The 25,999-nt window shown below is 39.6% G+C and overlaps 1 protein-coding gene across 3 annotated transcripts in view; it reads left to right on the forward strand.

Moving 5' to 3' along the window:
* Positions 1-14,859: 14,859 nt before the first annotated feature.
* The window catches only part of DICER1 (dicer 1, ribonuclease type III), a 55,518-nt gene continuing 44,378 nt past the window's right edge, over positions 14,860-25,999 (forward strand). The window contains exons 1-6 of one of the 3 annotated variants that reach the window (XM_010851405.1): positions 14,860-17,404; positions 18,445-18,545; positions 19,058-19,085; positions 22,594-22,782; positions 23,589-23,751; positions 24,730-24,860. In XM_010851405.1, the coding sequence (XP_010849707.1) occupies positions 22,639-22,782; positions 23,589-23,751; positions 24,730-24,860 (438 nt within the window). In that variant the 5' untranslated portion in view covers positions 14,860-17,404; positions 18,445-18,545; positions 19,058-19,085; positions 22,594-22,638. The remainder of the gene's footprint in view (positions 17,405-18,444; positions 18,546-19,057; positions 19,086-22,593; positions 22,783-23,588; positions 23,752-24,729; positions 24,861-25,999) is intronic. The other 2 variants (XM_010851404.1, XM_010851406.1) reach the window with 2 other exon arrangements.

Genomic DNA, 25,999 nt, shown 5'->3' on the forward strand with positions numbered 1-25,999 from the left:
ACCAATCCATTCTGAAGGAGATCAGCCCTGGGATTTCTTTGGAAGGAATGATGCTAAAGCTGAAACTCCAGTACTTTGGCCACCTCGTGTGAAGAGTTGACTCATTGAAAAAGACTCTGATGCTGGGAGGGATTGGGGGCAGGAGGAGAAGGGGACGACAGAGGATGAGATGGCTGGATGGCATCACTGACTCGATGGACGTGAGTTCTGTGAACTCCGGGAGTTGGTGATGGACAGGGAGGCCTGGTGTCTGCAATTCATGGGGTCGCAGAGTCGGACACAACTGAGCGACTGAACTGAACTGATGAAATTGAAATTTTCAGTCATGTAAGAAATTTTTTTAAATTTTAAAAAATTTTGAGTACAAATTGTTTTCCTATTTTCCCTAAAATCGTCACTGAATTGGTGGTTCTTTTTAAGTATGCAAGGCTGCTATTCATTTTAAGTAGGTGACTAAGAAGATGCCCCAAGAAAACTTGTCTGAGGATGTCAGTAAGAGTAACTAGATTCAAGACATGGAAGACTTGAATTTTGGTCTTAGTATTCTGATTTTTGAAGCTCATGGTAACATTAAGTGTCATGCTCTGTTAAATGTACTATCCTTTCAAACAAATAGAATTGTAAGGATAGTAAGGGTAGAACAGAACGGTGCTGACATAAACAAGGTGCTCAGATTTGCCAAGTGAATAAATTAGTTTATTTTATATTAGTTTTTAAAAGACTTAGAAGCTAACAGTTCTATGTAAAGTAATATTGCTTAAATCAATACTGTTCTGATTTTGGACAGATCATGCTGCCTGGTTCTTCAGGTGAGGACACATGATCAGGTGTATGGAAGCATTATGGACAGAGAGAATTAAGAATTTCATAGAAGAAAATCGCTATTAAATTGGGAGTTTTCCTGGTGTTGTAGGCTTTCTTATTGCTGAAGCTGGCTAACCTGATAGTTGTCGTGGTGGTTCTTTTTTAGGTGACAGCTCAATGTGTGCAATAAAGTAGGAATTTAGAAGACATTTGGAAATTCTCTTGGGGATTAGAACATGTCAGCGAACCAGAATTTTAAAATAAAGTGTTTAAAGAGCTCAGATAATGAGAGAAGGATCTCAGTTTAAGAGCTGATCTTTGACATGATGTAGAAAGGTTCTTTGATTAAGGAGTTAGGTCAGTAATCCTATTTGAAGGGAAAGAGAAAGGCAGTGGCAGAGACTTTTTTAAGAGGGTAAGTTTAACATGATGAGCCGGAGTTTTAAGTGGTATCTCCTCGTGCCTGTCCCGCTGCTTGGCCGTCACTCAAGAGTAGCTCCTATTAGTTGTATTTTCAGCTATTTTCCTTTTGCAAAATTAAATATATTAATATTTTATCAAAGCATTATAAGAATGTTTAAGAGCAAGTCTTTGGTGTCAGAGGGGTTCAAATTCTGCTTCCTTCAGTTTATCCATGAGGAGCACAGGGTGTCTGGTGGTCTTTCTGAGTCAGCTCCCTCATCTGAAATCCGGTCTTGATAGTAGTACCTACTTCTTGAGGTTGTAAGGAAAAATTGAGTTTCTTAAACCTTTAGCCCAGTTCTAGCCCACAACCAGCATAAAATTTAGCTGATATTGCTTCAACTATGTACATTAGAGGAAATCTGTTCTTAATGTGATTTGATTATGTTGTGATTTCTCCCCAAATTTTTGAATATTGAGATGTATGTTTAGTTTTATAATGGAAGATGAAAAAGAAAAAGGGCTTGAGAGCACTATTTCACAGATAAGTCTTCTGTGTGAGGGCTTCCCTGTGGCTCAGCTGGTAAAGAGTCCGCCTGCAATGTGGGAGACCTAGCTTTGATCCCTGGGTTGGGAAGATCCCCTGGAGAATAGAAAGGCTACCCACTCCAGTATTCTGGCCTGGAGAATTCCGTGGTCTGTAGTTCATGGGGTCACAAAGAATTGGATAAGACTGAGTGACTTTCACTTCATTCTACGTGAGGCTTGTCTGTAGTGGATCAGATGGTTCAGCTTAGTTGGGTCCCTGTAGTAGTGATACCAAGCGTAACAGAGCCAATTGCTAACTTTCCTACATAACCATCGTTCCTCTGTTATGTATGAATAAGTGCATTATCCTTGAATCTATATTTTGAAGCAGCGTAAACTTTTTATGTATGTCATGTGTACTTGATATAGCCCTGTGGGTCTTATTCTTTGGAGATTCCTGATTTGACAAAAGATATGAATCTTATCCCCAGAAAAAGTGTACATGTGCATATTCAGAATTTTATGTACATTCGTAGGAGGTACAGGGACCCCTGTGGGACCCCATCCATGGATGCCAATTTAAACTATATGTACACAAATAAAGAGAAGTAGTTGGTTAACCAGGGAACAACACAGTTCCAGAAAACTGAGGCAGACATGATCAGTGGGATGAATGAACAGTGTAAAACAATGAGTGGTTAGGAAACCTGTGTCCTAGTTTGGCTTTACTTCTAAATAACTAGATGTGTCTTTAAGGGCAGGTCGCCTGGCCTTTCTATACTTAGTTTTGGTTTTTTCACTTTTAAACTGAGAACATTTGTAAGTCTCCAAGTCTTGTGGTTGGTAATCTTTGAAGCACTCATGTAATTCAGAGACTTCTCCGTTTCAAGCTGAATCTAGATTAAATGTGAGACCTGGAAAAGAGAGGCTGCATTTGTTAAGAAGCGTGGAGGTCAAATGTAGCGACCGTAAGAAAGTAGTGGTGGAATCATGAGATGTTCTGAGCGGGAAACTTAAGGTGAAAACCTCGGGAAGTAAAGCTTAGAAAGTAGATCAGGTCGGATATTGCCTTAGGATGGCAGAATCTTTCAGAGAGAATTGAGTCTTTTTATCTTTTATCTCTGCGTCTAGTACAGCTTTGTTGTTGTTCAGTCGCTCAGTAGTGTCCGACTCTTTGTGACCCCATAGACTGTAGCCCACCAGGCTTCCCTGTCCTTCACCATCTCGCGGAGCTTGCTCAAACTCATATCCATGATTTGGTGATGCCATCCAACCATCTCATCCTCTGTCATCCCCTTCTCCTCCTGCCAGCATTCTTGCCATGAACTGTATGAGAGGTACAGCTTAGTAAATGATTATTAATGAATGAGAATCTGATAGGAGCTGTTTAACTTTTGATCTGATCCTTATGATGTAGAGCAAGTAGCCCACTGAGAGGCCTCTGATACTATGAATGAGGAAAAATATTTGATAGGCACTCTTTTATTTTAATTTTGAAAGCTTATTAAATTTTGCATATAACACAATACTGGGATTACCTGCCTTTGTCCATAGACTTGTATATTGTATAGCTGAACATTAAAAAGAAAAAAAAAACCCTAATTTAAAAATCTTTATATGTACCTATCACATATAATAAACCCAGGTAATTTATTTGTGTTAGATCAAACATAATTTTGGTGTTTGGAGGAAAATGCATAATCTTGTTGGTATATGAACAAATAATAGAATAATCTAAATTAGACATTTAAATGCAGTGTGTATATTCTACTGGAGTTAAGGCAAGCTATAATTTCCAAATGCTATTAGTACCTAAAAAGAGTAATTCTTTATTGCTTATGTAATATATGGACTTCAGTTTCCAGCTCTTATTCAATAAAATATATGAAATGAAGCATTGTTAGAGGGTGCTTTCTTTTGGGGATAATTTGTTAAAAAATAGTTTTCATTGACATATGACAGAGTTCTGATGAAGAATACTATTATTATTTATAATCCGTCTTTATAAATCTCTACCTTTTTTGTTGCTGAACATTAGGAGAAATCGGGGTAGCTTTTTACATATGAGTTGGGTCCATATTTTGGCCAGGAGTAGGGAAATAAATAATTTTCCTAAGGCCTCAATAGCACGCGTACACTTAAACACATACATGCGTGTGTGAAGTCTGTCTTGCCTTAGCAGCAAATGCTCTGGCAAAATGCTTACCTGTGTTGTCTGTGCTGAGTGGTGAAAAAGTTACATAGTACATTGCAGTTTCCATAATATTAATTTGTCTAATTATTTCACTATGTCTGAACCCCCTTTATGTTAATCATCTCTCTTAAAGTAGCACTTATTTATTCCACTGGAGAAGTCATTAGGTAGCGTTTGTATCAAGGAGTAAATCATGTTTAGTCTTCAGCTAAATGTGATAAAGATACTGAAAAAAATGGTGAGATACAGTCTGTTTGTGTATTTATTGAGTACCTGTGTTCCTAGACTAGAAAGGCCAGGAGAACTATCCATCGACAGGGCTGATTTAAGCTGTTACAGCTTTACAATTAAAACAGTATTTACTTATCTGTGTTTGTGCAGATTCAGTTAAAAATAAAATATCCATTGGGCATCTGTTAATCTTAAATTGGGTCCATTCTTTTTCAACCCCCTGGAGAGATCAAAAGAAACATATCCACATAGATACTTTGATTGGTAAGTCTGTGTAAACTGACACTTCCTTTGAGACCATGGTGTTTTGTATATTGTGGAAATAAAAGTTTGGAGTCAACCAAATTCTAAGTAGAATCCCACTTCTCCTATTAGTCAAATAGTCGTGGGCAAGTTATTTCAAATCCTTGTAAAGTGGAGTTAATTCTTGTCTTAGTGTTGCTTTGTGGATTAGACCAGATGATAGACAGTAAATGCTTAATAAAAGTAAATTTTCTCATTTTCCTTCTTTACTCTGAAACTGTACTTACCATGGTAAATGAAGACTTTTTTACACATTGTATTGAGGATTGTTTACTTCTCCTTGAAAATTAGCTTTAAGTGAAATCACTTTCAGTTGTGACACAGGAAAGCACATGAATCACAAGGACACACAAAGTGAACGTGCTTGTAACCAGTGCCCAGATGAAGGAACACGTATGACCCGTACTTTATAAGGTTTTGTTTTATATTGTATTTTGTAAGGTTTCTAAATGGCCCCTCTCAGGCACTTCCCTCTCCCCTCACCAGCCTCTTCCAAAAAAGAGCAAACATCATTCTGACTTAATTACTTTTCCTTATTTTTAACTTTCTATCATGGAAATTATATGGTAAGATTTTGTGTTCAGTTTCTTTTTTTTTACTTAAGAGTTTAAATGTGTGAGTCATTCTCTGTTGCATTATCAAGTTACAGCATTTAATCACGTGATACGTCAGTATTGTCTATTTTATTGTTTTTAAATTTAATTAATTTATGGCTGTGCTGGGTCTTCATTGCTGTGTGGGCTACTCTAGTTAACGTGCATGGGCTTCTCACTGTGCTGGCCTATCTTCATTTGTTCAAGAAGATCGTGCTTGTGCCTGAACTTGGATTGGTTCTGGTTATAGGGATTATATGTGTTGCATTTCCTAAGGCCTCTTTAGCATCACACATTTAAACACGTATGCATGTATGAAGTCTGTCTTGCCTTAGCAGCAAATGCTCTAGCAAAATGCTTACCTGTGTTGTCTATACTGAGTGCCGAAAAAGTTTTTTAACTGTTTTAACTGAAGCTGTTGACTTTGTGACACCAGACTGAAGATTGGGGAGCGGATAGCAGGGGATGGTGTGTGTGAAGGGTCTGAGCTGGGAAGGAGCTTGACGGAGGGTCTGAGTCCTGTGGCCAGCAGGAGCTGGGGGAGCTAGCCCGGCCAGTGGGGGAGAGGAAGGGGCAGGTCGCCACAGCATGGGTTTTAGATGTTATCCTAAGCTCAGAGGGGCTCCACTGAAGGCTTTGAGCTGTCTCGCTGTCCTGGTTTGATTCATCACGTTTCCCCTACCTGACAGATCCGTCTTCTGCTCTTAGTGGTGGATACCCTGTGTTAGTCACTTCGTCTGCTTGCCATTCAGGCAGTTTACTGAGGGGATCCCTTGGAGATGCCGGACGTTTATCTTTGCAGTCGCGTGTAAGCAGGTCCTTATTGGGTGTCCTCGCAGCTTCGCTCGTGTTCAAACAGTATGGGATTATAAACATGAGCTTGAGGATACGGTAGCTGCCGGTTTTGTCTTTTGGTCCAGGGTGGGTAACTGCCTGTTTTTTTTTTAAAGAGGAGAACAAAAATCCCGAAAGATGAGAGCAGTTGTAGTTTCGGTTCTTGCTCTTCTTCCCATTCTCTATAGTCCCAAGATTTGTAAACCCCGTAGCTTGTTCTTGATTGACCTCCAGGGAGGGTCAGAGGGCTCAGAGAGCCTTCTCGAGTGTGGCTCCTGCAGTCTCTCACCGCCTCTCCCAGTATGTGCAGTTTTTTTCCCCACATCAAACATCTTAACCTGTTGTTTTTTTTTAATTTAATTGGCATCGTTGACTTAGCTAATAATTAAATGTTTGTGTTGTGAATTATGCAGGGGAGAAGGAGTGAGCCAAGGGGTTGCCATCTGTGTCGGTCCTGTTATAGAAATGAGACTCAGTGAGAGAGGAGTTATTTACCTGCAGTCTTAGAGCTAACAGATGGGTTCATTCACCACCCTGTCTTTGGAGCCTGTTTCCTTTCCTGTCTTATCTGGATTTTTCCTGTAATATGATGTATATTGGGTTTAATTGTAACATAATTGGGTGAAATAAAAGTTCTTACCTTGTGTGTGTTTGCGCGCTCAGTCATGTCCGACTCTGTGGCTGCATGGACTGTAGCCCGCCAGGCCTCTCTGTCCACGGTATTAATATTTCCCAGGCAAGAATCCTGGAGTGGGTTGCCATTCCCTTCTCCAGGGGATCGTCGCAGCCCAGGGATCGAACACACGTCTCTTGGGTCTCCTTCATTGGCAGGCGGACTCTTTACCACTGAGCCACCAGGAAAGCCCCTTAGGAGACTGCATTTATTCTGATGCTGCGTTTCTTTCTTGAAACATCTCTGGAATTCTGGTAAGGGAAATCGTGTGTGTGTGTTGGGTGGTGGTCTTTTGTTTTTTTAAAAAATTGCATTTAGCAGTAGCAGATCTTCAGCTTTCTTTTTAGATCAATTGTACTTAAGGAATTTTGGGGAAGGCTCCATTGAAAGCCAAGTGAGGATCTCCAAGTGGAAATATGCTACAGGCAGGCAGGGATAGTGAATTGGCGCTGGAGATGGGGTGACCTATGCTGTGGTTCATCCGTGGTTAGAGTGAGTGGGTGGGTGGTTCCTGGGATAAGGGATTGCAGTGCTCCAGCAGGGATGGTTCCAGGCAAACCAGTATGTGTAAAGGCAGTGATTGCAGCCAGGAGAAGGAGGGTCCCCTCTAAAGGAAAGAGGCAAGCGAGGAGTCTCTTGCCTTGTGTTTAGATGTTCTTGTCAGTGGGCCTTGATAGAGGCTCAGGCTGAGATTAAGTCGGTAACAACCCTTGGTGTGTAGTGAGACTCAAAAGGCTCACGGAATGAGCTTCTGACCCTGTAGAGCTGCGTGTAAGGCCCTTCATGCTCTTGCTCCTGCTCACGTGCGACGGTCTTGCCGTTCCCCTGCGGGCCGCACACTGTGCCACGCGGCTTGTGGTTCCGCCGTCGCCTCGCCTGTTCAGGTGCTTCTGCGCATGCTGTCCGCTGGTCCCCACGATGCCTGTGTGGGCTTCTCCCCGAGCAGTGCCCTTCCCGCACGTTCTTCAAAACTCAACTCAGGTTCTCATATCCTATAGGATACAAGTCTGCCTTAGGGATGTTTTGCTTAATAAATATTTGTTGAATGAGTGAACAAATAATTTAAGGGTCAGAAGGTACGATGAGAGTTTTGCTTGTGTTCTTAAGTGGGGAAGACTGAATACTACTTTTTATACTGTTCTGAGATAAAATCAGACGTGTTCCGTTTTTCTGTGTTCTTCTAGTAGTCAAACATATAGGTCAGTATTTAGCAGAGTTTTGTTTTTGACTTTTATGTTTCAAAATAGTTTTCAAATCTATGAGTTGTAGCAGTTGTATAAAGAATCCCCTATTGTTGGCCTTCGTTTGCTAGTAGCTATCATCTTAGGCGGGGGCGGAGGGGACAGAGAGTCCCACTTGTGTCTGCCGTCTCTGTTGCCTTAGTGCCAGGTTGGCACATTCAGGGCTGGCATCTTCTGATCCTCCTTCATCCCCCAAACGTCCGCTGTAGCAGTTTCCTTTCCCTGATACAAGACTCGGTACAGGAACGTACACTGTGTTCAGTTGTCCTGTCTCTTTTCTCTTTTAATCTGGAATAGTTCCTCAGTTTTTTTGTTTCTGTTTTTTTTGTGATAGTGACATTTTTGAAGAGCACAAGCCAGCTGCTATGTAAAATGAGCCTCAGATTTTGTTTTCATGTTTCCTCAGGATTACATTCAGGTTTTGCACTTCTGACAAATGATATTTCTTTTCTCAGTTCATCACATTAGGAGGTACATATTGTCAGTTTGTCCCAATATTGGTGGTATTAACTTTGTCCCTTGAGTTAAGGAGGTATTATTTGTCAGGTTTAAGCATCCAAGCAGCAGTGAACAAAACCCCCTCATTTTTACCATGTCTTCTAGCCACCTTCCCTGGTGGCTCAGATGGTAAAGAATCTGCCTGCAGTGCTGGAGACCTGGATTTGATCCCTGTGTCAGGAAGATCCCCTGGAGAAGGGAATGGCTAGAGAATTCCATGGACAGAGGGGCCTGGGGGTCTATAGTGTGTGGGATCACAAAGACTCAGACATGACTGAGTGACTAACACTTTCACTTTTCCAGTGTAAAAATAACAGTTTTTCATTTGAATTCAGTTCAGTTCAGTCACTCAGTCATGTCCGACTCTTTGTGACCCCATGAACCACAGCACGCCAGGCCTCCCTGTCCATCACCAACTCCTGTGGTCCACCCAAACCCATGTCCATTGAGTCGGTGATGCCATCCAACCATCTCATCCTCTGTTGTCCCCTTCTCCTCCTGCCCTCGATTTTTCCCAGCATCAGGGTCTTTTCAAATGAGTCAGCTCTTTGCATCAGGTGGCCAAAGTATTGGAGTTTCAGCTTCAGCATCAGTCCTTCCAATGAATATTCAGGACTGATTTCCTCTAGGATGGACTTGTTGGATCTCCTTGCAGTCCAAGGGACTCTCAAGAGTCTTCTCCAACACCACAGTTCAAAAGCATCAATTCTTTGGCGCTCAGCCTTCCTTATAGTCCAACTCTCACATCCGTACAGGACCACTGGAAAAACTATAGCTTTGACTAGATGAACCTTTGTTGACAAAGTAATGTCTATGTTTTTTAATATGCTGTCTAGGTTGGTCATAACTTTTCTTCCAAGGAGCAAGCGTCTTTTAATTTCATGGCTGCAGTCATCATCTGCAGTGATTTTGGAGCCCAGAAAAATAAAGTCTGACACTGTGTCCACTGTTTCCCCATCTATTTGCCATGAAGTGATGGGATTGGGTGCTATGATCTTAGTTTTCTGAATGTTGAGCTTTAAGCCAACTTTTTCACTCTCCTCTTTCACTTTCATCAAGAGGCTCTTTAGTTCCTCTTCACTTTCTGCCATAAGGGTGGTGTCATCTGCATATCTGAGGTTATTGATATTTCTCCCAGAAATCTTGATTCCAGCTGTGCTTCCTCCAGCCCAGCGTTTCTCATGATGTACTCTGCATAGAAGTTAAATAAGCAGGGTGACAATATGCAGCCTTGACATACTCCTTTCCAATCTGGAACCAGTCTGTTGTTCCATGTCCAGTTCTAACTGTTGCTTCATGACCTGCATATAGGTTTCTCAAGAGGCAGGTCAGGTGGTCTGGTATTCCCATCTCTTTCATAATTTTCCACAGTTTATTGTGATCCACACAGTCAAAGGCTTTGGCATAGTCAATAAAGCAGAAATAGATGTTTTTCTGGAACTCTCTTGTTTTTTCATTTGAATTAGTAGGTAGTATATATAGACAGACTTTGAAACTTTCACCCAATAGATTGTCATCCTTTAATGATTCTTAATGAAAAGACTGTATGTTGTCACCCTGCTTATTTAACTTATATGCAGAGTAATCATGCAAAATGCCAGGCTGGATGAATCACAAGCTGGAATCAAGATTGCCAGGGAAAATATAAATAACCTCAGATATGCAGATGATACCACTGTAATGGCAGAAAGTGAAGAGGAATTAAAGAACCTCTTGATGAGGGTGAAAGAGCAGAGGGAAAAAGCAGGCTTAAAACTCAACAACAAAAAAAAACTTAGATAAGCTCATCTGGTCACATCAGTTCAGTTCAGTCACTAAGTCCGACTCTTTGCAACCCCATGGACTGTAGCATACCAGGCCTCCCTGTCCATCACCAACTCCCGGAGTTTACTCAAACTCATGTCCATTGAGGTGGTGATGCCATCCAGTCATCTCATCCTCTGTTGTCCCCTTCTCCTCTAGCTTTCAGTCTTTCCCAACATCAGGGTCTTTTTTCAAATGAGTCAGTTCTTTGCATCAGGTGGCCAGAGTATTGGAGTTTCAGCTTCACCATCAGTCCTTCCAATGAATATTCAGGACTGATTTCCTTTAGGATGGACTGGTTGGATCTTCTTACAGTCCACGGGACTCTCAAGAGTCTTCTCCAACACTATAGTTCAAAAGCATCAATTCTTGAGCACTCAGCTTTCTTTATGGTCCAACTTTCACATCCATACATGACTACTGGAAAACCATAGCTTTGACTAGACGGAGCTTTGTTGGCAAAGTAATGTCTCTGCTTTTTAATATGCTGTCTAAGGTGGTCATAACTTTTCTTCCAAGGAGCAAGCGTCTTTTAATTTTGTGGCTGCAGTCACTGTGGCTGCAGTGATTTTGGAGCCCCCAAAAATAAAGTCTGTTACTGTTTCCATTGCTTCCCCATCTATTTGCCATGAAATGATGGGCCCAGATGCCATGATCTTCGTTTTTTGAATGTTGAGTTTTAAGCCAACTTTTTCACTCTCCTCTTTCACTTTCATTAAGAGGCTTTGGTTCCATTACTTCAGGGCAAATAGAAGGAGAAAAAGTGGAAGGCAGTGGTTTTTGCAGTAGCTTTGTACAGATGTAAGAGTTGGACCGTAAAGAAGACTGAGTGCCAAAGAATTGATGGTTTCAAATTGTGGTGCTGGAGAAGACTCTTGAGGGTTCCTTGGACTGCAAGGAGATCAAACTGGTCAATCCCAAAGGAAATCAACCCTGAATATTCATTGGAAGAACTTGGTGAAGCTGAATCTCTAATACCTCGGCCACCTGAGGTGAAGAGCTGACTCATTGGAAAAGACCCTGATACTGGGAAAGATTGAAGGCAAATGAGAAGGGGGTGGCAGAGGGTGAGATGGTTAGTTAGCATCACTCACTCAATGGATGTAAATTTGAGCGAACTCCAGGAGGTAGTGGAGGACACAAGAGTCTGGCGTGCTGCAGTCCACGGGGTCGCAGAGTCGGACATGACATAGTAAGTGCACAGCAACAGTGGTTCTTGTCTCAGTTACTAACGTGATGGTTAAAAGTGGTGATTTTCCTGTCATTTTTTCCTACATTTATTGGTTGCATTAAATAGTTTTGTCTGAATTTTAAACCTAATAAAATAAATTCTAAAATGAAACATTCATGAGAATTTTATAGGTTGGGAGTTACATGAAAAGGGTCAGGGTGGGAGAATGGATATAGTTGGATGATGTCAAAATTATCATATTGATGCATCTCTTGCTTTGATAGTTTCAGGTCAGCCCTGAAGTATTCTTTGTTGGGGGAGGGGGCAAGAGTAGGGGTATTAAACTTGTTGGAGTCATCTGGGTTGTTTAAAATCTTTTAAAAGTAGAAAGTGTCTAAACTGAATTTTCTGTTTGGTCACAAAAAGATGCAGGTTAATTTAGGTTTAGATCAATAAGGTTCATTTTCAACATAGAATTAATGAATGAAAATATTTTTATGGACACTGCCAGGTTTCCTCTATGTTAGTCAAGTATGAGATTATCTTTCCTTTCAAAGGTCTTAGGATTTTGGGGGGAAGGAGCAATGGCAGTAACATCTAATGTGGAGCATATGTAATGAAGCCCTGATTTGGGTGCTGTAGGGAGCCCCCACTGTGCTGGAAGAGAGGAGAGTGGAATGATGGGGGTTATTAGGGAAATCTTAGGGGTGGGGCAGAGGGCTTGGGGCTCCAGAAATAGAGACTCATCCTTGGGGAGTGTGGTACACCCGTGGTGGAGTCACGGGAACGCAGAGCACGTGCGTGGTCGCACGTGGCTGTGATGAGGGCTTTGCCTCTCACCCGAGACTTTAACACATTTGCTTCCTGACTCAACACTGACTAAGCATTTGTTACCCTTAGCGGTTTCTTAGGCTCCTTTTGTCTCAAAACTGACCTCTCTTTTACTAGTGAAATCTTCGCTTTGTGTAGTGTCTTAAAGCAGCCTGTCAGAACCGTGACCCTTTTTTCCTCCTGGACATTCTAACGTGGTAAGAGGAAAGATTGCCTAACATTCTAGCACTTGTTTTTTATTGAGTGAAGTACAGAAACTTCAAACCAAATATTAACCTAAAAACTCACTTTGAAAGTTAGTGATGTATTAAATGTTCACCTCTCTGAAAACAAGATTGCAGAGGAAAGGTCATTATAGGTGAGTTGAAGGGCAGAGGTGGGTATCAGTGCCCTTTTGATGCGTTGGAATGTTGTCTTTTTAAGAAGTATTCCAAGTAAGTGCGCCATTGGCTGGCAGCCTAGGGTTACTTTCTATATGGAGATTTTGGTGGATGGAATTTGTTAAAATGATATTTGACCTGTATTCAACTTCAATTTTGGACAAATTTAATTTTAGGCATAATTGCATTGAAATGTAAACATAATATGTTTATGTTACAGATTTTAGAGAAATGCAGGAATTTGTTTGGTTCATCGAGTAGTGCAGGAAAAGAAAGCTGGTGAATTTGTGGTGTCAGTTATACAAACGGGGGTAAATCTTCAGCCACATTCAGTGGCTTAAGAACGGAGTCCTCCTCGCCAGTACTTAAGACAGAGTCATATGATGTTTATTGTCTTCATCCTCAGTTTAAAACTTTGTTTAATTTTAAATGTAATAAAGTGTCCGAATCGTAGGGAATTTTAAAATACAGAAGAGCCTTAAGGAAGAAGAAATGACTTACATTAGTAATCCCATGCTCAGTTTTGGGGGGAATTTTCTTTTCCTCTGTTCCTCCCTTCTCCCCTTTCTTCTTTTCTTTAGTTTTTAACTTAAAGACACAACCAGATCTTCCTGTAAATAAAAATGTTTTTTTTCACTGAAGCCCGTAACATCAGCATTTTTGTTTATTACAGACTGTCATCACTGTAATAGCCCAGTTGAAGTGCACCCTGTAAAGTGAGCGGTCTGTGGTTTACCAGAGCACTCCCTCATTTGTCGTTAGACATTGCGTTTTTCGGGAAGGTGGGAGGGGCCCTTTTTGCTCTTATAAATGATAATGCCGAGGAAGCATATCTGAATGTAGCTTGTGTAATGTTGTAGGCTAGATAAAATATGCAAGGATTTCTAATTAATAATGATAGTTATGACAACAGTGAAAATAGAAATATTCCTGTTGTGCTGTGTATTTACCTAAGACTAAAAATTACAGTGTTTAAATTCTTGAAATTATTGTCCTTTTTTCTCTTTGGTCTCTCAGTCTTTGATTTGACTGTAGTCTTTTCATAATCTGTATTCACCAAATAATGGTTGGTAAATCCTTGAAATCTTTATTTCATGTATCATGGGTATTTTGGTTATTTCCTATCTTTTTGTTTTCTCTTTTCTTGCATTTTATATTTTCCAAGCTTGTCTACTGGATGGTAATGGTGAGGATGATTACTTGCCCAAGCATGTGAACCATTTCATTGCCTCAAAAACAGTTAACTAATGTTTTCAGTGAAGTTTGGGGAGCCAGACAGAAGGAGCACGTAGTATTTTTTGGTTTTTGCTTTTAAAGAGATCGGGCAGAAAGCTGTTTAATTTTATTTTACATTATATACCATGCTTTGTGATTTAAATTGATTTTCATTTTATTGTAAATTCATAGTGACTAGTAGTTTGGAGTTAGTGGTTTTTCAAGTTCATCTGATTAAAAATACTGTATAAAATCTTGTATAGTTCTTCAACTTTGAGAATGCTTTTTTTATATTGAATCTTAAGATTAATAAAACATTTTAGGTTCTTTAAAGGAGTTCCTTAAAGTCTTAAGAGTTCTATGAAAACAATGATTATAGATAGAGATGGGAGTGTGGCTTCTTTCAGTTCATTCGCTCAGTCGTGTCCGACTCTTTGTGAACCCATGGACTGCAGCATGCCAGGCCTCCTTGTCCATCACCAACTCCTGGAGCTTGCTCAAACTCATGTCTGTTGAGTCGGTGATGCCATCCAACTGTAGCATCCTGTTGTCCCCTTTTTCTCCTGCCTTCAATCTTTCCCAGCGTCAGGGTCTTTTCCAGTGAGTCAACTTTTCTCATGAGGTGGCCAAAGTATTGGAGCTTCAGCCTCAGCATCAGTCCTTCCAATTAATATTCAGGGCTGATTTCCTTTAGGATTGACTGGTTGGATCTCCTTGCAGTCCAAGGGACTCTCAAGAGTCTTCTCCAACACCACAGTTCAAAAGCATCAATTCTTTGGCACTCAGCGTTCTTTATAGTCCAACTCGCACATGAATACATGACTACTGGAAAAACCACAGCCTTGACTAGATGGACCTTTGTTGGCAAAGTAACGTCTTTGCTTTTTAACATGCTGTCTAGGTTAGTCATAGCTTTTCTTCCAAGGAGCAAGCGTCTTTTAATTTCATGTCTGCAGTCACCATCTGCAGTGATTTTGGAGCCCAAAAATAAGGTCTGTCACCTGTTTCCACTGTTTGCCCATCTGTTTGCCCTGAAGTGATGGGACCGGATGCCATCATCTTTGTTTTTCGAATGTTGAGTTTTAAGTCAGTTTTTCCCTCTCTTCTTTGACTTTCATCAAGAGGCTCTTTAGTTCCTCATCGCTTTCTGCCATAAAGGTGGTGTCATCTGCATTTCTGGGTAAGCACTTTTTCTCTATCAAGGTTAATATGCATTCAATTACTTAACCCTCATACTAGTCAAGTGTTCTACTTTATAGGAGGGAAACAAACTTAGAGGTGGTGGAGTTGGATGGGCCTTGGTCTTCCTGACACAGATGGTCATCTGCTAGCATTCAGATGATTTTAATAAAATATTCTTAGAGAGAAAACACTGCCTTCTACATCCCCAGAGGCCTTACCCAGTGTCCTGCCTTATCAGAGGGCCTCCATGAGGAGGGAGTGACTGTATGCCCCAAAGTATTAAGAGGGGAGCTCATCGCCTTTACTTATGAATTAGCTTAAAACAGCTGACTGTCTTTCTCCTCTAACTTTAATTTCGAAAAGGGAGGTTGGTGGGAGTTGTTTGTAAACACTTTGGATCCTCCCTGCGTGCAGATTCCTTTTTAGGGATAAGAGGAGGTGTTTGCCAACTTTTCATTTTGAAAACCGTTCTCTCCAGTGCCATTAGGCAGCATAGTTTAGGATTTCTTTACGGTTTTAAATGTTAAGAAAGGGGTTTTGTTATTTATCATGTATACCGCTTGAGAGTTGAACTTTTTTTTTTTTTTTTAAGCTGATGCTGGGAAAATATAATTAAAAATGACCTCCTCCCAACCAGAAAATCTCTCCAAAAACGTAGAAGGGGAGGAAACAAATTTTATTGAGTAAGCATTAAACCAGAATGTGATGTGTATCTAGGCTATCCAGTAAAGAGATCGCAAAGATAGAAGTCTTAATCTTTTGTATGCTAAGTGGTTACAACACTTTATGTTCGTGTTTTCAAGATAAAATTTCCAATTCTCTCGTATCTTTACGACTGGAGGTAGGTTTTGCAATTTGGAGTCGGTTGACAAATTAGGCCATCCTGGGAAACTGGGAGATTGGGCATATCTTTCTTGGTGATTACATATCTTAAGGAAACATTCCTGAGAAGTGAGACTGGCTAGAGGCTTACTTAGCTTTTAGAAAGATTCAAGTACAGCCGACAAGGACTGAAAAGAGTTCTGAAAAAGAGGGAAGGGGGAGGGATGCCTTCCCCTTTGTTTTCAAATGGGAGAATTAAGCCACTTATTTTTAATCAGTGCTTATATGAGCAACCTGTATTCTAAACCTGTTGTTTTATATCCATAGCCAGGGATGCTTTTAGCATTTAGGCTTGGTTGGAGTTAAAATTAATGTCTTGGATCTCCATAGCATAGTTGTCAGTAGGGACTAAAAGCTCGTCAAGACATTTTTAGTTTTATATGTTAGCTTCCAGAAGCACTTTCAACAGTGTCTTAATGTCACAGTATTGATACTGTGTGTGTGTTTTCTTTTGTTCACTCTGGGACTTCATGGTGGTTGCGCGTTTTGGACTTCATGGGTGTAGAGATGAAATCGGGACACTGATATTCGTAAAGTTAGTAGTGTTGGACTCTGATACATAATAAAATGAACGAGTTGGAGGTTTTCTGTTACCAGTTTTGAAAATACGCAGCAGGAAGCTCTAGATGCCTTTGATTTAAGACTAGGAGGGTTTAGCCATTGTTACAGCCTTTGTCTGAAAGGATACAGCCATATATGGGATTTAGATGCTAATTAGATTAAATTTGTTGGTTTATACTGGAACTTGACTGAGCCTGTGGTCTGTGGTGTGTCTTTTGCAGAGTTATCTTAAAGAGCCCTATCAAACACTTTTTTTTTTTTTGGTAATTTAAATCATGATCATCAATTAAAATTAGAAAACTTGACCTATTAGCTGTGTAGTATGAAAATAAAATAAATTATCACTGTGCTTGGCATGTTAACTTTCTGATGTCTCTTTATACAGAATTGTTTAGGGAAGTAATTTGGATAACTCAACAGTAATTTTGTAATAGTGTAGTTGCATTGAATTTTCAAGGGTTATCAGCTTATTATTTTGGTGTTTCTAGAATAGAGGTGAATATTACTTGAAAAGATGTCTAGTGCGACATATCAGGACAAGTTGGTGTATTGAATTTGCGTCATATTAGGTGGCAGTGTAGAATGGAATTAAAAGTCAAAGCATGAGGTAGTTTTAGAAAACATAAACCGACTCCTTAGAAGAGGGGTTATAAGTTCATGAAAGCACGATATTGACTTAGTGTAGTCTTTAAGTGTTTTTAAAATCAAGATTTTACTGGGGGAAAATGTAATTTACTTCCAGAAATTCTCCCTTATATATCTGATTGGATTGTGCTAACAGCTTTTAAAATTTTTCAATTGTAATAGAACATCATAAATACTAATTTTAAAGGGCAACTCTTTCATACATATACTGTGTTCTTGACTCCCAATAAATAAATACAAGAAATGTTTTTATCAGAGATCTTACTCAGATAAGTAAATTATGAAAATCTTGTCAAGTAGGAAATTTCTTAAAGTTGTTTTTTAAAAATGAGTTGTATGTTCTAAAATACTCTCTCTGATTGCTTTTAGGTTACCTAGGGTATGAATTAATACAGACTTGGAAACTGAAAGAACTTAGAATCAGCATTTTGAGGTAAATATGTAAATACTAAAGTAGTGTTAAGGTTCCCCCATTCTGCTTTGTTAACTTATTAGCAAAACCAATTTATGTATGAAATGAGAAAGGTTAACCTCTACGTGAATGTCCTTTAAACTGCTATAGACTAGACCAGATGCAAATAAGTGAGAAGAGACCGCTGCCAATTCATTTTTTCCTGAGCCTGTGGTAATAGAGGCGTTGAAGTTAAGGAGCATAAATTAAATCTGGTACCAGATCTAGGAAAATCAACATTTGTTAATTGAATTAAGCTTTTCACGTCATTGCTTTATGCTTCTTATTTGATATCTAGTCTCTTAGGATTATTTGGGACCACCCTTAACTTTAAATTTCTCCACAGTATTAACATTCTTGAACTGTCTTCCTGAATTCTTTTATTCATACATGAATTTAGTGAAACTTTATAGTTAGATTAATTGCTCTTTAAGATCATGTTTTAAATTTTCTTTGAGAAATTTGAATTGCTGATAAGACTTCATACATGTGGTGAAGACTTACTTAGCACCAGCTGATTTGGATTACTCGGACAAGTACCTCTTCTGGTGGCCTTCTGTACTTCTCTTGTGTATACGGATTTAGGAAATAACACATCTGGGCTGCAGTCCATGGGGTTGCAGAGAGTCAGACATGACTGAACAGCTGTGTGCACACACGCGCACACACACGTTTATTTATTTATTCCATTTTCCTAGTCATTCTCTTTAGAAGTTTATGTACTTGGATTTCGTTGTATTCATTTTAAGATCTTTCCTCGAACTTTTCTATAACCCCACCTCCTCCCCGCCCCTGATCTCTGGAAATTAGGCATGCTGTTGTTGTAGCTCATTGTCTTGTTCTTTGTTTTAGAATAAGACTTAGTATCCTAAAATAACCCAGATGTCTTTTGTTTAAAGTTTAATACAAAATAATGGCCTTTTATTCAACTTTTCATATCAATGGGACTTTCTTGTTGATGTGTTTATATTCAGTTTAAGCGCAAGAATCTTAAACTTGGCTATTTTTGCCTTTATTTTTAGAGCAGAAGCTTGGGTATGCTGTGATTTTCCAATAAACTGCTATCACAATGTCAAAATGCAGTTCAGACAACAGCAACACAGAGATCTCAAACATTAAGACGGTAAATCTGGGCTTTATCCTATGTGGAAAAGGAAGAGAGTTTATTCATGTGTCTTACTAAGTTGTTTCTAAATGAATCATCCAAAACTATGAAAGTGTTACCACTTTGATGAGTGTTAATTGTTAAAATCTGTGATCGGAAAATAGTCACGTAGATTATCCTGTTGGCTCTGCTGAGACAGTTAACTATAGGCAGTTAATCTATGAAACTCTAGAACTTTTACTTACCAGTAGGGATTCAGAGCTTTTCATTAAGGCCAAGTTAAGAGAGGGAAAATAAAAATCTATTTAAACATGCCAAAGAAAGTAAAAATTGGCAAAATTATAGGCTTTTTGAGTTTTCACATTATTGGATTACTTGTTGAGTTTTCAGTGTTGGGTTTGCTTTTCCCAAATAGATAGTATATTACTGGGGCCAGTCATTGTACGAAGTGAATGAAAATTAGTTTAAATATTGTGACCTAATGGGAATGTAATGGGAGGGTTCAATTCCTGTTCTCCATTTCCTTGCAGATTTTCTCTCCTGTATCTGCCCTTCAGGGTGAGTAGGAGTCGGGTGGGTGTGCATTTCCAAACCAAGTACTGTAGAAGTCTCTTTTAAGCTGTCTGTGCTTCTGTTGTGTATGCTATTGTGTGGACATTCATGAATCTCTGATTGAGTTCATCACGTTTTTATTTAGATGTGTATATATGACACACGTACGGAAATTTAAGAGCTGCAGAGAATGAGACACACGTCCTGTTGTCACGGAACGTGTGTGCCAGTCAAGAATGAGCCGCGTCCGTATGTGTCTCTTAGAATATGTGCAATGTGACATACCTGATGAAGGGGAAAGAGACGCCGTGTGAAGGCATCTGCCATGCACCTAGGCGCTGTCTTCACCCTCAGCCTGTATTGTTTGTTTGTTATGTCTGGGGTGTGATTTGGTTTGGTAGGTGATAGAAGTGTGTGTGAGATGAACAGCTCCTGTACTCAAGGAGATGCTGGTCTCATGGGTCATATTGAACTATTTACTTTTTAAAACTCTTGATTTGGAAGAAATTTCAGACTTACAGAAAAGAATAAGACTAGGACAAAGACTGCGTGCTTTACCTGTTTTGCTCCATTCGCTTTGTCAGTCACACCCACTCTCTATTTCTACGTGTAGTCTCTGGTTCTGAGCCATTTGAGAATAAGTTGCCTGCATTATGGCCCTTTCAGTCCTGAATGCGCCTCTGTGGATTTGCCAAGAATAAGGGTGCTCCCTCCGCACTCATGGCGCGGTGCCCAGCTCCGTGAGTGTGACAGTGCGTTGTCTGCGGCCTTATCGCTGGACTCTATAATGGCCCTGATAGCCTTGGTTCTGTAACAGGAGAGGATCTAGTCTGAGGTCAGTTACTGCGTGTAGTTGTCATGTTTCCGCAGTCTCCTTTAATTGGGAACATTTTTAGTTTTTCTTTGTATTTTATGATACTGATAATTTTGAAGAATATCAAGTGCCCTTAAAAAAATAGAGCATCATTGTATTTTTTAGACTATTCTAAGCCTATTCTAAAAATAGATTTTATTTTTTAGACTGAAGCGTGTCCGACCCTGTGCGACCCCATAGACTGCAGCCCACCAGGTTCCCCCATCCCTGAGATTCTTTAGGCAAGAATACTGGAATGGGTTGCTTTTTCCTTCTCCAATGCATGAAAGTGAAAAGTCAAAGTGAAGTCTCTCAGTTGTGTCCGACTCTCAGCGACCCCGTGGACTGCAGCCTACCAGGCTCCTCCATCCATGGGATTTTCCAGGCAAGAGTACTGGAGTGGGGTACCAATGCCTTTTCCAACTTTTATATAGTCTATAATACATTTTTAAGTATTTATAAATAGATTTTTTAACACTGTTCTAAAAATAGAACATTCATTTATGTTTTAGACTTTTCTGGCTCTATCATTACTAATGTTGTCTACATCAGAAGAAATGCTGACAGTGGTAAGAAGGAGGGTTCCTGGAGGTGGAGGAAGTGTGTTTGAGGATTTACACAGCTGCCCTCTTTTCTCCTTTGAGAATTTCCATCCACCAGCAGGATTTGGGCTTTTTTCCTGATCCCTCCACCATTTATTTGTTTGGTCTTGGATTAACATTTGGGCTGGGTGGGAAGTGAAGCACCAGGCTTAAATAATCATACCAGTGAGTGGCCTGGAGTAGTGAAGAAGTACAGTTGTCCCTCCCTGCCCGCGGTGAGTGGTTCCAGGACCCTCTGATGCCCAAATCCCCGGGTGCTCATGTCCCTTGCATAGTACAGTTGACCCTCTGCATCCGTGGATTCATCCAACCAAGGATAGATTGACCTGTGGAAGTGGAACCTGCGGATAAGGAGCACCGTGTGGAGATACCTCAAGAATGGGTAGCCATGTGGGAAGTGCCTGCAGGTCTCAGCCTTGGGCCTTCAGCATGACCTGCTGGGTCTCAGGCTGTTAGGTAAAATAGCCTTCCACTTCAGGTTCTCTGCCCCCAGCTTGAGTAGGAAGCTTGACTGATCAACCCGAGACTGTTCATCCTGTGGGCCTGCAGAGTTGAGAGAAGTGAGTGCTGAGTATAGAAGAGGTAGCAGGAAAGGCTGTTGGGACTTCGGTTCAGTAGAGAATGAGCACATTATTTCTTGTGGAAAATGTAGTTCTGTTTGACCCCGGCAAAAGAAGGACTTGATGGTTTTTCATAGTGTACTCTGGAACACTCTGCTTGCCTTCTTCCTCTGAGACGGATACTGAGAGTGGTTGTGCTCTCTGGTCCACGAACACACCGCCTAGCTGAAGCCTGAGGCCCTGTGGCCATTTATTGGAGGTGTTACTTGTATTAACTGGATGTTAAATTCTTGTCAGCTGAATTGAGCTCTGAAATCAAAATTTTGGTGTTAAGCCCATGCATACAAGAGACTGTACTCTCGAGGCTTCTTGGTGGATTAGACACAACAGTTAAGTCACTGTGTTGTACCATGGTTATAAATTTAACAGGTCAAGAGATTCAAAGTTTTTGTTCTCAAGGAACAAAGAGTGGGGATTCTTTCTTTCCAGTTTCATAGAGTAATAACAGTGAACACTGCAGAGCAGTACAAGGGGAAATTCCCTTCTACGGGCAAGTCAGTCCTGCGCCGGTGGGCTTTCTCACAGAGATTTGAACCCTAACCCTTTATCTGCAGGTTAGGAGTTTTAAAAAGCCTGAATTTCTGTTTTATCCTTTTACATAATCAAATTTATCTTTGGGGAAGAATATGTGAAATATAGAAGAGTGCTTAGACTCCATGAAGTAGCTCTTATTTCACAAAATGGTGTTGCCTTGTTTTAATTTATCTAGGATATGCATAATTTTAAAGATACTTAGGTAAATAGTCAGCTGTGCAATTGTGATAAGGTGTCAATTAAGAAAAATGACCTTCTTCTATGTTTATGGTCCTTTGATAAAATGACCAAATGTTGGTGGCATTTGACTCCTTCCTGTGTGTACACGGTATGAAATGCCTTTCATACAGTTTTCTTATTATTTTATCAATAATAGCATCATAGAATTTACAGATGTTTGAAATATATTTACATATATATTTACATGTTTTGTATATAAACACATTTATTTTAAAGAGCATCATAGTATACAAATTTTCTTTTAAAGGTATTTTATGGACATGGTTCTATGTCAGTAAATATAGATCTGTATTATCTTAATGGATTTAAAGTTTTCCACTTTAAGACTAGACCATAATTTACTTAGATAATTGTTTATTAATTCATTTTAAGGTTATTTCTTGTTCTTAAGTAATAATGTGACAATAAATATTCATGTGTTTACATCTTTGTGCGTCTCCCTAACCCTTTCAGGCAGGTTTCTGGGTATAGAATTGCTGGGTTGGCGAGTGTAGAATGCTTGACTTTTAAAACAGATCCTCTTAGATCAAGAAAAAGCTAAAGCAATTACAGGAAGAATTTGAAAAGGCCCATAGGAATGATATTCTGATGTTTCTCGTTTCTGTGCTTTCTTTTGGTTTTAACCCTGCATGGTTGTGTAATGGTATTCTTTTTCCCTTTTGTAGTAAGCTGTGCTAGAACAAAAATGCAATGAAAGAGACACTGGATGAATGAAAAGCCCTGCTTTGCAACCCCTCAGCATGGCAGGCCTGCAGCTCATGACCCCTGCTTCCTCACCAATGGGTCCTTTCTTTGGACTGCCATGGCAACAAGAAGCAATTCATGATAACATTTATACGCCAAGAAAATATCAGGTACTAATGAGAACACTAATACTGGAGCATTTTCACTAAAATGGAATAAATTTGCATATAGTTGACACAACTTCTATAAAACTCCTTTACCTTTTTAAGCTTTCCTCTTCTGATTAATTTTCTCATTCCAAATACTTTTGTTCTTAATAGTCATTTTCTTTCCTAACATCTGCTGGGTAATTGATTTGATAGTTTTATTGATGAAATTTCTTATCTTTTTTACCCTGTGAAAACCTCACTGTTCCTGAGTATCTATTTGGGTGTGTCTGTCCTCATGATCTGGGTAGGAATTGAGATTGATTTGAACAAACATAGACTGTCAGAACTATGGTTATAGTCTTTTTTTTTTTTTTTTTAAAGAAACAGTATATTTTATTACAGTTGGTCTAAAGTGGTAAATAAGAGTAGATCAGTATAATAAGCAGTAGTAAAATCATTAATTTTCTTCTTTACTTTGACTTTGCAAATGAATTTTAAATAACCACTTATTTTCCATTAAGTTATAGTGTTTCAGTTGTTCATATCATTCTAGAAAAGTTTCTGTTCCTGTGAAAATGATTTTTAAAGAAATTGTAAATGCCATTTCTGCATATTTATATAGCACGGCTATGTGTAACCGGCATTTTAATGCCTCTGATTATTATTATTAAATAAATATGTAGAAGGTAAGCTTTTTGAAAGGGCAAATTTATTGGAGGAAGATTTTAGAAAATAGTGGAATTTTCTGAATTGAAACAAAATCCAGTTTTTAAAATTCTGTACTTAGATAAGAAGTGTGTAATCTTTTTTCCCCACTGTATTTCTAGGTTGAACTGCTTGAAGCAGCTCTGGATCATAATACCATAGTCTGTTTAAACACTGGCTCAGGGAAGACGTTTATTGCAGTACTACTCACTAAAGAGCTGTCTTATCAGATCAGGGGAGACTTCAACAGAAATGGCAAAAGGACGGTGTTCTTGGTCAACTCTGGTAATAAAGCACTATTTTATCAAATTGTATGGAGGAAATTGGATGAGATCTTATGGTTAAGCAGATTTGCTCTTGGGGTATAAAGTTAAAGTCTTGAAAGTATAGAGAGGTTGATGAATAATGTGCTTGTTGAAGCAGAATATCATTCTGTCTTACTTGTTAACTTTAAATAGTATTTCTCTTAAATGATAGTCATCCTATTTCATAGATGTTAAACGTTAGCTTTCTTCTTAAATGGAACTGCATTTAATTCTGGCTCTGCATTTCTTTTGAAGGATTCCTTTTGGAATATAATCTGATCTCGGTAGTTAGTTATTTTGTTTTTAATGTTTTAGTTTCACAAAATGTATCATAAGGAGCTTGATTATAGGTAACTTTTTGATTTATGATTTTGCTATACCAGTTGTAGAAAGAAGGAGGCTTTTTGAAAGTTAGATATTCAGTAAGAGTTTAAAGTATAGGTTTTTATGTGTTTGGGGTTATGTATTAAAATAAAAAGTATAAAATGTGAATATAAACAGCTCAAGTACTAACATAACCATGTCACTCCTCTCCTTTTTTTCTTTTCTTTTTAGATTGTTTCAGCATGTGATGTTCTCATGTGCTTTAAATGCATATCAGTCTGTGTTATTTCTTGGTGATATAATCTGATTTTATTGAAGAAAGCAGGAGGGGTGGATAGTAGTTGCCTTTCTAGCCTAGAAATTGTGTTCTTAGATTGGGGAAAGGCACCTTAAAGAAGGAAAGTGATCTAAGACTTTGTAAAGTGAGTGACAGAGAGGCAGGGTGGTGAGTATAAGAAGCATATTTTGGAGATAACTGTGAAAGTATGATTTTAAGTTGGCTATGTAAAAAATTGGTGGTTAGATATAATATATAATAATAAGGATTTCCCTTAGCTGTTTAATCAGTTGTTGTCCAGAGAGCCATGTAGGGAAGAGTTCTTGCATTTACGTGGAATATTGTATTTGTAATCAGCAAACCAGGTTGCCCAACAAGTGTCAGCTGTCAGAACTCACTCAGATCTCAAGGTCGGGGAATACTCAAACCTAGAAGTAAGTGCATCTTGGACAAAAGAGAAATGGAACCAAGAGTTTACTAAACATCAGGTAAGACTCATAAATGAAGAAATTTCACTGAATAAATCTGTACAAGTCCTTGATTCGTAAGATGACCTGTCGCCCTCGTTACGTGAATTAGGTTTGAAGACTCTCCTTTCCTGTACTTAGTCAGCCTAGAAACTAGTCCTCATGCATTTTCTTCCTATAATCTCATCCTAAATCCAAATAAGCTAGTCCTTTGTGTTGCTGTTACTGAATAGAAAAGAAACAACTTTACAGTATGAGTTTTTGTTTGAAAATGAAAATTCCTGTAATCTATTTCCATCTTGCAGATAACTTGCTTTCAGAAAGTTTACTCTTGAGTTAAATGCCTTGACATTTCTTGGTTGAGATCTTAGTATTTTTGATGGAGACTTCCTGTAACTTGGCTTCCCTTGTGGCTCAGCTGGTAAAGAATCTGCCTGCAATGACGGAGACCTGGGTTTGATCCCTTGGTTGGGAAGATCCCGTGGAGAAGGAAAAGGTTACCCACTCCAGTGTTCTGGCCCGGAGAATGCCATGGACTGTGTATAGTCCATGGGGTCGCAAAGAGTCAGACACGACTGAGTGACTGTCACTTCCTGTAACCTAGACGTTTCCATGTCACCAGCTTGTGTTGAGGGCCTTTCACGTGTTGGTGAATCTGAAATGGTTAAGAGATGTTTCCTAACTGACCTCAAGCAGTCCCTGGTCTGCTAGTATGTCTTACATATTGGGTTCAGTCAGTTCAGTTCAGTCGCTCAGTCGTGTCTGACTCTTTGCGACCCTGTGAGTCGCAGCATGCCAGGCTTCCCTGTCCATCACCAACTCCCGGAGTTCACTCAGGCTCACGTCCATCGAGTCAGTGATGCCATCCAGCCATCTCATCCTCTGTCATCCCCTTCTCCTCCTGCCCCCAATCCCTCCCAGCATCAGAGTCTTTTCCAATGAATCAGCTCTTCACATGAGGTGGCCAAAGTACTGGAGTTTCAGCTTTAGCATCATTCTTTCCAAAGAAATCCCAGGGCTGATCTCCTTCAGAATGGACTGGTTGGATCTCCTTGCAGTCCAAGGGACTCTCAAGAGTCTTCTCCAACACTGCAGTTCAAAAGCATCAATTCTTTGGTGCTCAGCTTTCTTCACAGTCCAACTCTCACATCCATACATGA

This window comes from Bison bison, unplaced genomic scaffold (assembly GCF_000754665.1).
Source record: "Bison bison bison isolate TAMUID 2011002044 unplaced genomic scaffold, Bison_UMD1.0 scf7180017864302, whole genome shotgun sequence".
Classification (NCBI taxonomy): domain Eukaryota; kingdom Metazoa; phylum Chordata; class Mammalia; order Artiodactyla; family Bovidae; genus Bison; species Bison bison.